This window comes from Aquarana catesbeiana, linkage group LG04, assembly GCF_042186555.1.
Source record: "Aquarana catesbeiana isolate 2022-GZ linkage group LG04, ASM4218655v1, whole genome shotgun sequence".
Classification (NCBI taxonomy): domain Eukaryota; kingdom Metazoa; phylum Chordata; class Amphibia; order Anura; family Ranidae; genus Aquarana; species Aquarana catesbeiana.
Window position 1 is genome coordinate 319,360,318 of NC_133327.1, and position 13,010 is coordinate 319,373,327.

General features: G+C 43.4%; 1 protein-coding gene across 1 annotated transcript in view; it reads right to left on the reverse strand.

The window, feature by feature from the left end:
• Positions 1 to 9,788: 9,788 nt before the first annotated feature.
• LCA5 (lebercilin LCA5) overlaps positions 9,789 to 13,010 on the reverse strand; it is a 41,279-nt gene continuing 38,057 nt past the window's right edge. Inside the window, exon 8 of the mRNA XM_073626846.1 lies at positions 9,789 to 12,198. Coding sequence (XP_073482947.1) covers positions 11,429 to 12,198 — 770 coding nt within the window. The 3' untranslated portion in view covers positions 9,789 to 11,428. The remainder of the gene's footprint in view (positions 12,199 to 13,010) is intronic.

Sequence of the window (13,010 nt, forward strand, 5' to 3'; positions counted from 1 at the left end):
TTTAGGACCATTTCCATGTAGGTCCAATGAACTCCGTCGAACGCCTTCTCTGCGTCTATAGATAGCAGCAGAGAAGGCGTTCGGTTTTTCTCAACCTGATGTAGTACATTAATGATTCTCCTGGTTGCATCAGAGGTCTGTCTCCCTTTCACAAAGCCCATCTGGTCGTGCTTGACTATTGTAGGTATGATATTGGTTAGCCTTTTGGCTAGTAACTTTGCATAGACCTTGGTATCTGAGTTGAGAAGGGATATGGGTCTAAAATTGGCTGGTGTATTAGGGTCTTTCCCTGGTTTCGGAAGTGTCACTATATGTGCTCTCAGCATCTCTTGTGGTAGGATTGCGGAAATCGTGGCTTTATGAATTACTTTGGACATGTGGGGTGAGAGTATGGTTTTAAATGTTTTAAAGTATTCGTTGGAAAAACCATCGGGACCTGGTGATTTCCCGTTTGGTAAAGAGTGTATAATTTTTTCTATTTCTTGGGCTGTGATTGGAGCATTTAGGGTATCTAGTTGAGTTTCCGAGAGATATGGGAGATTTATCTTCCTCAGGAACGTTTGTATTTTGTCTGCTGTTGGTTGAGGCGTGGAAGTGTCAGTTTGTAGGTTGTATAGTGAACTGTAGTATGCGCCAAATTGATTTGCTATGTCTTTGGGGTTGACAACTTTGTGTTTGGTAGTGGGGTGTATTAAGTATGCAATTCTAGTTTTAGTACGAGCCGCTTTAAGTCTGTTTTCTAGGTATTTACCTGCTCTGTTGGCATTGGTATAGTAGTTCAGTTTCAAGCGTCTGAGATGTTTATCATATTGTTGTGTTAGCAGTTCTCTGAGATTTTCCCTGAGGGCTGATATTTGATTAATCAGTTGTACTGAAGGTGATTTTTTGTTTTGGGATTCTATGTTATGTATGTCTGAGAGAATCTTATTAAGCTGTTGGGCCTGTTTCTTTTTTTCTCTAGATCCTATTTGTATTAGGATGCCTCTTATGAAGGCCTTGTGTGCATTCCACACAATATATGAGTCTGAAACTGAATCTGTGTTTTCTGAGAAATAATTAAGATGCTGAGATATGGATTTTTGAAAGTGTGGTTCTTGGATAAGCCTTGTATTGCAGCGCCAGATGGGTGGTGACGAGGAGACTCCCTTTTCCGCAACAGACATAGTTATGGCAGCATGGTCTGACCATGTGATATCGTGTATTCTTGTTGATTCAACATTTTGTAGGAGCCACTTGTCTGTTAAAAACATGTCTATTTGGGAGTATGAGCCATGTCTGTTTGAGAAAAAGGTATAGTTCCTCGTTTTGAAGCAGAGTGTGAAGGGACGGCTTGCCTTTAGGTTTACCTGAGGAAGAGTCCAGTAGAGGATCTGTAGTCACGTTAAAGTCTCCACAGATCAGGAGGTTACCATATTTCATGGCGTTGGCTTTGGTGAGAACTTTCTTTATGAAACGTAGTTGATGTGAATTTGGGGCATACAGCGTAACAATCGTGTATGGTTTGGAATTGATGTCTCCTGTGACAATGATATAACTTCCTCCCTCATCTATAGCAACATCTTTGGGTTGAAAAGAGAGAGAGTTTCTGATGGCTAATAGGACGCCTCCTCTTTTACTGATGGGGTTACAAGCCATATAGATAGCTGGGTATGTGGTATGCAGGCATTTTGGTGTGTTGTTTAATTGGAAGTGCGTTTCCTGGACACAAAGAATGTCTGCACCTTGTTTACAGGCTTCTTTCCATAGGGAGAATCTCTTTGCCGGTTGGTTTAGGCCTCGAGCGTTAATTGATAGAAATTTGATAGAAATGAGATAGATCAAGCTAGATATCTCGATCCCGGAGATATTTGATTAAGAATGTGGGTCGGGTTTATGATTGCCCACCGGCTTTTTTCTTAGGAGAACGTTTCTTGGTTACCACCTGCCATTCGTTTTGCATGTGTTGTAAGCTTGTGGACTCTGTTCATGGCTTGTTCAGTGAGAATGCCCCATTGACGTAAGGCTATGAGCCCTTCCCCTAACTTGGACACAGATATTGTGGTCCCGTTGTGGGTAATGGATAAGGTTGCAGGATATTTCCACTTGTGGAGGATATTGTGCTTCCTCAGTGCTTTGGTGATCATCAGCAGGTTGCGACACCGTTGTAGGGTGTGCCTGGATAGGTCAGGGAGCAGCCTAATGTTAGCGTATTGCTGAGGGATGTTTTCTTGTTTGCGTGAAAGTTGTAAAATTTGATCTTTGATGTGATAAAAGTGCACTCTTAGGAGGACATCTCTGGGAATGTCATCAGATAGGAATGATGGTTTGGGGACCCTGTGAATCCTGTCCACGAGGAGATCTTGAGCTGTTGCTTCTGGCAGCAAGGTAGAAAACAGAGCCTGTGTAAACTGCAGGAGCTGGTTAGGGGCAATTGATTCAGGAATGCCCCGTAGTTTGAGGTTGTTCCTTCTGGACCTGTCTTCTAGGTCCGCCATTTTGTCTTTAAGCCATGTTATATCTTCCCCCTGTGCCGTGTGTGCTTCTACCATCTGATTGTATGAGGAAGTGTATTCTTTCATATGGTGTACTCTGTGTCCTAAGTCTTGAACTTCCCTCTGACATTGATTGAGGCCTTGAAACATATCTGCCTGCAGTGAGGATCTCAGGGACAGCAGCATGTCCTTCAACATCGTATCTGACACTGGTCTCTCTGCCGTGGGGAAGTCTGTTATGGGGTCCCCTCCCTGTGCATATTGGCTTGTGTTGGCATGCTGGGGCCCGCTTACCTCCATAGTCAGGTCGGGTTGCGGCCTAGTTGGAGACTCCCTTCTCGGTTTAGATTTGGCTGGGCTTCTGGTAGTGGGACTGGATGTCCCAGAGGAGGATTCGCTGGGGTACTTGTGCGAGTGTGAGTCGCTGGATGGTGTCCCGTGGACTCCTGTTTGTGTTCCTGGCCGTCGCTGCTGTTGTGTGTTCTGAGCTCCGTCGCCGCCATTTTGCTGCAGGCCGCGCGCTGCTGTACCGAAGAAAGTGTCCAGCTTCCGCGGCTGTTGCGGGTTCTTTCGATTTCTGGGCATCCTCGATGCGATGAGCAAGGGCTTGCCGCCTCGTTGGTGGTGTTTGGAGTCTCTGATGTCGCCGATGGGCTCTGATGGATGCGGATATCTCCGGTGGACGAGCGGAGCTCCTGTATTACACGTCCATCTTGGAGTCCGGTCGCCACGCCCCCCCTCCTACTGGCACTAATCTGAGTCTCCCTGGGGTGGACACTGACCCTTACACTAAAACCTGTGCGGGGGGCGATCAGGGGGTTAAACCTTTATTCGGCAATATATGGCAGGTAACCTGACGCTATAAAAACCAGACGGTGACAGTTACTAGCGTCATCCGTGACACTAAATACAGCGATCAGAAAATAGATCTGTACATCAGATCAGTGAAAAATCTGAAAACTGCAATTGGTGACACAGTGACAGGGAGTGAAGGGGTTAACTGGGGGGTGAGTGTTCCTATGTGTACTGTGTCAGTGTAGTGTTGGTGCAACTCACTTTTGGATGTCCTCTGTCCGCGCTCTGGAACAGAAAAGAATTCCAGAACGGGAGGTGACATCACTTCCTCTGCCTGTGTTTACATTTACAGGCAGAGGAAGCATTTTCATTTCTCCAGAACCGATCAGCAGGTCCAGGCCAGAAATCATTTGCCTGGACCCGAAGACTGATCGGTTCTGTAACGAATCCGATCGCCGCGGGTGCGAGTGCCATACAGCTACGGCGATTTGCGCAGCAGTGCCATTCTGCCGCCGCGGTGGTCTTAAAGTGGTTAAGAGTGTGCACAATTATGCAATAATATTATTTTAGTTTTTTATTTTTACTTCCCTCCGCCAAAAAGATTTCAGTTTGTTGTTCAACTGAGTACAGTTTATAGGTCACATTAAAAGGTGGAAAAAGTTCTGAAATTATTTATCTTTGTCTCATTTTTTTACATCACAGAAACCTGACATTTTAACAGGGGTGTGTAGACTTTTTATATCCACTGTATATGAATGGTTGTCATTGGAAAACATGGGGAACGAATTGTCATGCAACTTTGATGTCCAAAGTTGCATGACTAGTCGCACAAGTGTGAATGGAGCCTAAACAATTACAGTATAGGAGAGGAGTATACACAACTGTACAAGAATAAATGTGCATGTATTCTATGCATTAAGGTAAAAAACCTTCTGTGTTCAGTCCCCCCCCAGCCCACCCTTATACTTACCGGAGCCCGATCCAGTGTTGTGCCTTGAGGGGTCTTTCCTCCTCAATGGACATGGAGGCATCAGCTGAACCCATTGTCTCCTGCTGTCAGATCACAGCTTGTGAGGAGGGAGTGGGGGTGGGGCTGAGCTGCACTGTGTGTGTCAATTGACACACACAACCCGGCTCAGGATCGAACCTGCACGAGTGCCTCCATACCAAGCCGGTTGCGAGGGGGGCATTTACAAAGGGGGAGGTGCAAGGAGTGCTAGCGGGGGACCCCAGATGAAGATCTGTGCAAAAACACTGCACAGAGCTGGTAAGTATGCCATGTTTGTTATTTTAAAAATCTCTTTAGGTAATCTTTCATTAAGTGGGTAAATTCAATATTATGTTGGTAGATTAACCACTTCAGCTCCGGAAGGCTTTACCCCCTTCCTGACCAGGCCATTTTTTGTGATAGGTCACTGCATTGTTTTAACTGACAATTGCGCGGTTGTGCGAGGCTGTACCCAAATAAAATTGATGTCCTTTTTTTCACACAAATAGAGCTTTCTTTTGGCGGTATTTGATCACCTCTGCGGTTTTTATTTTTTGCGCTATAAACAAAAAAGACCAACATTTAAAAAAAATAAAAAACAATATTTTTTACTTGCTGTTATAAAACATATCCAATTAAAAAAAAATGTATAAAAATTAAGTTTCTTCATCAATTTAGGCCAATTTGTATTCTGCTACATATTTTTGGTAAAAAAAAAAAAAAAATCCCAAAAAGCGTATATTAATTGGTTTGCACAAATGTTATAGCGTCTGCAAACTATATGATAGATGTATGTACTTTTTTTTTTTTATATTGTTTTTACTAGTAATGGCGGTGATCAGCGATTTTTAGCGGGACTGTGACATTGCGGGGGACATATCTGATATTAAGTGACACTTTTTGGGGACCAGTGACACCAATAGTGATAAAAAAAAAATGCACAGACACTGTATAAATGACACTGGCAGGGAAGGGGTTAACATTGGGGGCGATCAAAGGGTTAAGTGTGCTCCTAGGGAGCGCTTTCTAACAGTGTGGGGGATGGACTGACTGAAGGAAGACAGGCATCGGTGTTCTGGTGATTAGCAGGAACACAAGATCTCTCTCTCCCTCTGTGACAGAACAGCAATCTGCCTTGTTGACATTACATACGTCCTTGCCTCTCCTACGAACCATTGGCGGGTCCCAGGTCTAATCACAGCAAGAGTGCCGCTTCGGCAGCGTGCGTGCGCCCCAGAGCTGACAACAGGAATCATGTACAGGTATGTGATTTTGCACTTAAGGGCCGCCCTGCCACAGTAACTGTATGAGGGATGGTCCTCATCATATAAGTGGTTTATAAACAAGCCTTTTTTAGTTTAATTGCAGGTCTGAGTGCATAGATTCACTGTTTCTACCAGCAGTGGCCGGTCCCCCCTAATCTCCATGTGGGACGTGGTTTCTATGAGTTTTTTTTTTTTAAGCACATGATTAGAGCCCGAGGCAATAATTGGCTTATAAAAGGTTGGGCTCAGGGCTCAGAGCACTGCGCCCCAAACCCACCCACCCGTGGCATTAGCGAATCAATATTCTCTATTGTCTTCTGGCTTTCTCTTCCTGGCCAATCAGGACAGGAGGTGGATCTTAAGACCAGATTAGCCAGGAGAAGAAGCCAGGGAAGCCGCAACTGAGATGGGGTAAGTGCAGACCTGGGGGGGGGGGGGGGTAGGTTTGTTTAGCCGCACGCCCCCCCCCCCCAAAAAAGGAAAAAACTGAGCACTAGCCGCCACTGGTTTCTACTGTATATCTTTGTTACCAAATTTTCAATCTTTCGGTCTTCAAAGATTAGCTATAATTTCTTTGAATTAAAAAAAAAAAAAAAAAAAAAAGGAAGAAGAAAAAAGGAAACCCATCGGTAGGATGAATGTACAGTTTGGAGATTTTAACAAACTCATAGGTTCTAAGAAAGAAAGAAAGCTGGAGTGTTGGCATTCTTTTAGAAGTGATTAACCCTTAGGGAGTATCTCACTATAAATTACATTTCTGTTGCAGGGGGTGCGTAAAAGTTGACTTGCATGTTAGTGCAGACTTTGGGAAGATCTGTGGGCCAATCACACACACAGGAAATGCCTTTTACGCCTCCAGGTTGCCATACTGCATTGAATTTTATGGAAAATTACAGAGCTGCAGATTGGAAAGGTGATTATAACAACATTAAAATTACAACATTGCTTATGTAGCAACTGTATATGCTATATTATTTTTCTTTTTATTATATTGTTTTCTTCACAAAAATGTAGTTACCTATTAACTTAGAAAAATATCCTTTTTCCACCTTTTATTTGTGTAAGTGCCAGCTTCCTGAAGATCACTATAGAACAGGGGTGTCCAGCCTTTTGGCCTTCCTGGGTCCTGGGAAGAAGAGGAATTGTCTTTGGCCACACATAAAATACACTAACAATAAGGATAGCTGATGAGCAGACAAAGTCAGGCACATTATAAGTTAACAATCACCGATATAGATAATGTACCTATCCGAGTAATAAAACTTCATTTTTTTTTGTAATACTTTTTTATTATAAAAGTAAAAGAGGGCAACATAACACCAATTAGATATTTGACACTGTTTTTGATAAACAACAATAAGGATAGCTAATGATCAGCTCCTCCTGCGGCTCTCAGCGAGTAGGTACGACCGCTATCCCCATTCACTATAATGACAAGTTGCTGGCGGTCACACCTATTGGTGGCTCACTGCACAGCCAGCAATTACCTGTGGTGATCGCTGCTGGATGCAAAGTGCGTCCAGAAGTTTTCAGCACAGGTAATTGCTGGCTGTGCAGACAGCCGCAGACAGGTGTGACTGCAAGTGACCTGTCATTATGGTGACTAGGGCTGGTAGCCACACTTACCTGCTGAGAGCTTTAGGAGGAACTGCCATAACAATTCGCACCGGTCCTAATCACTGGTGGGAATGTAGTCTATGTATGTGCTGGGTGAGGAGGAAGGAGGGGGGGCCCCCCAATTGAAATAAGGGGGGGCACATCCCACTCCAGTACCCCCATAGATCCGGCCATGCAGCATTTTCTCACTTGGTGCCCCTGCATTCCCTGCTGCCGGTGGTATTGCAAAGATTGCAGCCCCGGCATCCCTCCAGATGTGCATTTGCCTGGCTTGTCCATGCAGGCTGCTGCAGCTGCTCTGCTTGCACAGTGTCCCTACAGATGTGAATTTGCTGGGCTTGTCTGTGTTGGGCGCCACAGCTACTGTGTTTGCACGGCATCCCTACAGATGTGAATTTGCTGGGCTTCTCTGTGTTGGGCGCCACAGCTACTGTGTTTGCACGGCATCCCTACAGATGTGAATTTGCTGGGCTTGTCTGTGTTGGGCGCCGCAGCTACTGTGTTTGCATGGCATTCCTACAGATGTGAATTTCTCAGGCTTGTCTGGGTCTGCTGCAACGGCTGCTGTGCTTACACGGCATCCCTTTAGATGTTCCTGGGCAGCATGCCAAACTCTCAGGGGCCGCACGTGGCCCGCGGGTTGGACACATCTACTGTAGAACATAAATTAAAATATTCCTACAGCATAACAGTTCTATATGTACACTGAAAAAATAATATAAAAAAAGTGCGCTTACAATCCATGCAAACAAGTGATGTTTTGCGTAACACAAAATATATTGAAATATAGCAAACAAATGCATAAATAAAGTGTAGCAAATAATCACATAAACAAAACCACATGTGGGGTGAAAATATTATCTAATCAGATATGATACAACCTGTGAAATAAATGCAAATGTGAAAAATCAACCAATACAGTACAAAAAATTGTGTATGTTATTGGGAAAAGTAAATCTGAAAAATTTATAAAAATTGTGACTCCAGTCTATAAAGTGAAACAATATAAAGAAAGTTCATCAGTGTGAGGAACCATCATCCACCTTCCATAGACGCATCATCCATATGCATAGACAAAAGGAAAGAAGGATAAAAGAGTGATGTGACTCCACTTGCGGTGAATCCAAAGAGTAAAAATTAAAGATGGACCCTTACCCTCGGTGATGGACCCCCTATTAGCGAGGTCTAACGAGCGTGCAGACTTCGCCCTCTGCAGGGACCATGTAGAGAGGATATCTGCAGCAGCTGACAGATCAGACGTCTCCGGTCCGGGCTGGTCCAAGTCTTGAACCTGGAGGGGGGAGAAGCGCTCACTTGCTGTAATATTAATAAGAATGTATTTAAGGCAGGTTGGCCCCAGAACGTGATTCAGGAAAGGCGCTTTCTGTGCATGTTTCCAGCCCCGCATTCAAAACGCAGATCTCAAAGGCTGTGCGTTTTGAATGCGGGGCTGGAAACATGCACAGAAAGCGCCTTTCCTGAATCACGTTCTGGGGCCAACCTGCCTTAAATACATTCTTATTAATATTACAGCAAGTGAGCGCTTCTCCCCCCTCCAGGTTCAAGACTTGGACCAGCCCGGACCGGAGACGTCTGATCTGTCAGCTGCTGCAGATATCCTCTCTACATGGTCACTGCAGAGGGCGAAGTCTGCACGCTCGTTAGGCCTCGCTAATAGGGGGTCCATCACCGAGGGTAAGGGTCCATCTTTAATTTTTACTCTTTGGATTCACCGCAAGTGGAGTCACATCACTCTTTTATCCTGCTTTCCTTTTGTCTATGCATTTGGATGATGCGTCTATGGAAGGTGGATGATGGTTCCTCACACTGATGAACTTTCTTTATGTTGTTTCACTTTATAGACTGGAGTCACAATTTTTATAAATTTTTCAGATTTACTTTTCCCAATAACATACACAATTTTTTGTACTGTATTGGTTGATTTTTCATGTTTGCATTTATTTCACAGGTTGTATCATATCTGATTAGATAATATTTTCACCCCACATGTGGTTTTGTTTATGTGATTATTTGCTACACTTTATTTATGCATTTGTTTGCTATATTTCAATATATTTTGTGTTACGCAAAATATCACTTGTTTGCATGGATTGTAAGCGCACTTTTTTATATTATTTTTTGAGTTTGTACACGGATATTGGTGTGTTATTAGTGCGGCTATCAGTCTGTTTTTTTAATTAGGCTCCGTAGCACGGTTTTTCCAATTTATTTAAATCTTGCTATATGTACACTGGCCTTTTAACCCTTCCCTGCCCACAATTTGAACATTAACATTCTCTGGTATGATGCCATATGCTGAGGATACTCTTTTAAAAAAATATTCTCCTCTGCTGTAGCCAACAGCTTGGAATTGCCCAGCTGACAATCAGGATCATGTGATTACTATGTCAGTTATTGAAATTTGTTGAGCCAGCACCAACTTGCTCAAAAAGATTATATGTATCTATATCTATATATATCTCTCAAAGGCTCAGGGGCGTAAAGTTATTAAAACAGTGATCAAATGCAGTCACTTCTGTTCAGGTATTCAGACAGCTGCAGGTGCTGTGGCTGTTTGAATACAACAGCTGGCAGAGGATATTTCTCCACTGGTGCTATTTAGCATGGATGGGGGGGGGGGGGGGGGGGGGGCTGAATGGTATGGCTAGCCTAAAAGACATTAAATAGCCTCACTATAACGTCAGAAAACATACGTCTTAAAAATGTTTATTGTATTCTCATGATTTAAAAAAAAACGGGAAAGAAAACAGGATGTATGTTGCCAATCCTCCTCAGCATGTCATCCTTGACATTAGTGGGCATAACACACATACAAAACATGCCTCTCATTGTGTACAGATATCTTACAGCAGAACAATCACAGAAAAATATATTGGCTATCTGGTTCAAAGATTGACTCATTAGCATAATAGCAGCCCTTCTAGCTTCAGTAGCCAATACACAATTGATATCAAATTAAAGTTCACAGAATATCAACAGCTCTGGCACTAGAAGTTTAAAATAAGTCTTCATTTGGACCAAAGTTCTTTCATGAGAAACAAACCCCTCTTATTTTCAATACAATAAAATGGAACTTTTTGCAACATGGATTTATTGCAAAATCAACCTGTACAGCCTTAACCCCTTGGCGCCGCCTGAAATATGCGGCCTCTCGGCGGGTGGGCCTTGGCGCAGAGCGGCTGCATATTTGCATTTATTAGTGTCAATACAGCTGTGCTGAGAGCGTGTGCCCTGTGCGCTCCCAACACAATTACCGGTGGCTAAGGGAAAGCTTTTGGATCATGTGACCTCCATGACAGTCAATCACGGTGGTCACATGATCATAAACCCAGCCCCGCCTCCCAGCATCCTAAACCCCTTAGAGGCCCGAGAGACATCGGCGCCAAGGGGTTAAAGAGTATGTAAACCCAACATTTCATATTCCTGATATGTGCCTTCTGTACCATGTACTTGTATGAAAAAGGCTTCTGTGCTCTTTGTATTGCTTCCTTTGTGTGAAATCCCTGGTGTTAATGCCAGTCACTCTGCTTTCCTATCAAAAACCAGCCACACTAGTTAGGAGAGCCCATTGTGGTCAGATCTCCATCTGTGCTGGAACTCGGCTCGCTCTCCTTCAACGATCAGACTTGTCCTGATACATATTATTATTATTATTATCTATGCACTAAATATGTGCCTTTCATTTCTATTTTAAACTGAATGGGTTATTTTACAAGGTGAAGGTTTACATATACTTTAAATCAAAAATTGTTCTGCTTCATGTACAACCACAATGCCACAGTCTTGAGTTAGGCCCCATACATCCTGGGTGTTTACCGCCAGTGCTTGGGGCTCTGGCATTTAGCTCTGGGCAGAGGGCACAAGTGCGTCATTCAGTCTGACAGCTGTTGCACCTAGTGATATGAACATTTAGGGCAGTATGCACCCAGTGACAAATGCTGGGAACACAAGAAGTCTGCCTTTTGAACATTTGTCCTAAACATTAGTATTGCTAAAAGCACTGTCCAGCTGCAGCAGCTGTCAGTCTCTCAAAGTTTTACAGGTTTTCTGCAGTGGGGTAGGATGGCATGCACCTGTGCCCTCTGGCTGCAGCTAAAATGTCAGAGCCCCATGTGTTCACTTAAATAGCATTTAAACTAAAAATCATAGATATTTGTAATAATTTATTAATTGACACCAACATAAAATATGGCCAGTTAAAATAGTATACAATGCCCTGACATTGAATGTTAAAAAGTGATCAGGCACATACATGTCTATAAATCACATTTCTATAAAGCTACTTCTTCAATTTCATCCTCAAAGGAATCAATAGCTTTTACTATTGGCCTTCCGGGTGGGTGCTGTGTGCGATGTCTCGTGGCTTTGCCATTACTAGTGAAGGGCATGTCAACTTTTCCTTTAAGTTTGTGGTTTTGCTCCCAGGTCAGAGCCTTGCTAGTGTCATTGTCAGTAACTCTATTACTGCTGGAAGAAAAAACTGTTTGATCAATGCCTTTTGAAACGGAAGGAAGTACAGTATTGGAGGTACCGCCAAAGAGCTGTTCCATTAAATTTGATTTATTTTCCTTCTTTAAATCCAGCTTGGTGGTGCTTATGGTAGGCTCTGCAGACACATTTTTCTTTTGGCTGTTACCAGGCGATCTTCCTTTCCCAAAGGATGGGGTATAGCTCCCAAATGTAATATCGCCAGTGCTTTCAACTGGGATTTCACTTCTACGACTTGGGACATCTTTCTCTCGCCCTCCAATGACTGGAAGTCCATTAAAAAGATTCTCAGTTGGCTCAGAGAACTTGTATGTTTTTTGTTTGGTATCTGTCATGTCAGTTTTACCTGCTATATCCCCAAGAGGTATGGTAGAAATAGGTTTAGTGGAATCAGAATAAAATGGGTCCTGGTTCTCTCTGTCAATTTCAAACATTTTTGCAAGCAAAAGTTCCTTCCTAAGTTTGTCTTCTTCAGGTTTGTTTATAGTTTCTTTCTGTAGAAGCTTATCTTGCTCTTCTCTCCTTTTTATTTCTAACTCTTCTTTTTCCCATTCTACAAACATTGTAAAACAAAAAGTACACATTCTGAACTATATATATGGGCCATGCCAAGATTAAAATAATGTCATACAATTTCACCAGATTTGTTTCAATTGCAATGAAATGGCTCCTTTCCAGCCCATATTTTGCCAATAAAAATTTCTCCTGCTCCATATTACCCCTGGCGTTACACAGATACTCATTACCAGCTAAAATCAAGCATTTTAAAAACATGGGCAGGAGCTGGAGCACATTAACTGGAACCAATACCCTTTCCTCCTGCAGCAGCTAAAAGCTGGCTTCTTTTCCTCTTCAGCTGCTGCAGGAGGAAAGGGTATCGGTTCCAGGTTTCCCACCAGCTTTCCCTCTTGCTGGATGCTATGGGGGATGTTTCAGGATGGAGAGCCTAGTATTACGGTTCACCTTCACCGTCAAAGGAGCGAGCTCTCAAACTCAACTCAGAGCTACTGCATCAAGAAAAGAAAGCACATGTGAAAGGGTTTGAATTGGAGAAAGAGCTTGCTCTTGTGATGGTGAACGTTAACAGTAACAGCTAGGCCTTGCCTAGTAATATCCTGGGAGTTTTCAGGTCAAGCTTCATGAGGTACGTAAATGGCCTTATTGACATAGGCAGTTTTTTTGTAAAGGTGAACTAACCCTTTAAAGACAGGGGTCGGTAACCTACGGCCTGTGCCCGGCCCGCCTCCGCCGCAAAATGTCCGGCCTGCTAGTGCATGTGATAAATTCACTTGCACCCGGCCCGCGGATATTTTAACCCTGGTCCGCTTTCTTGGGATAACAACCGATGCGTCTAAGAAGCCGCTC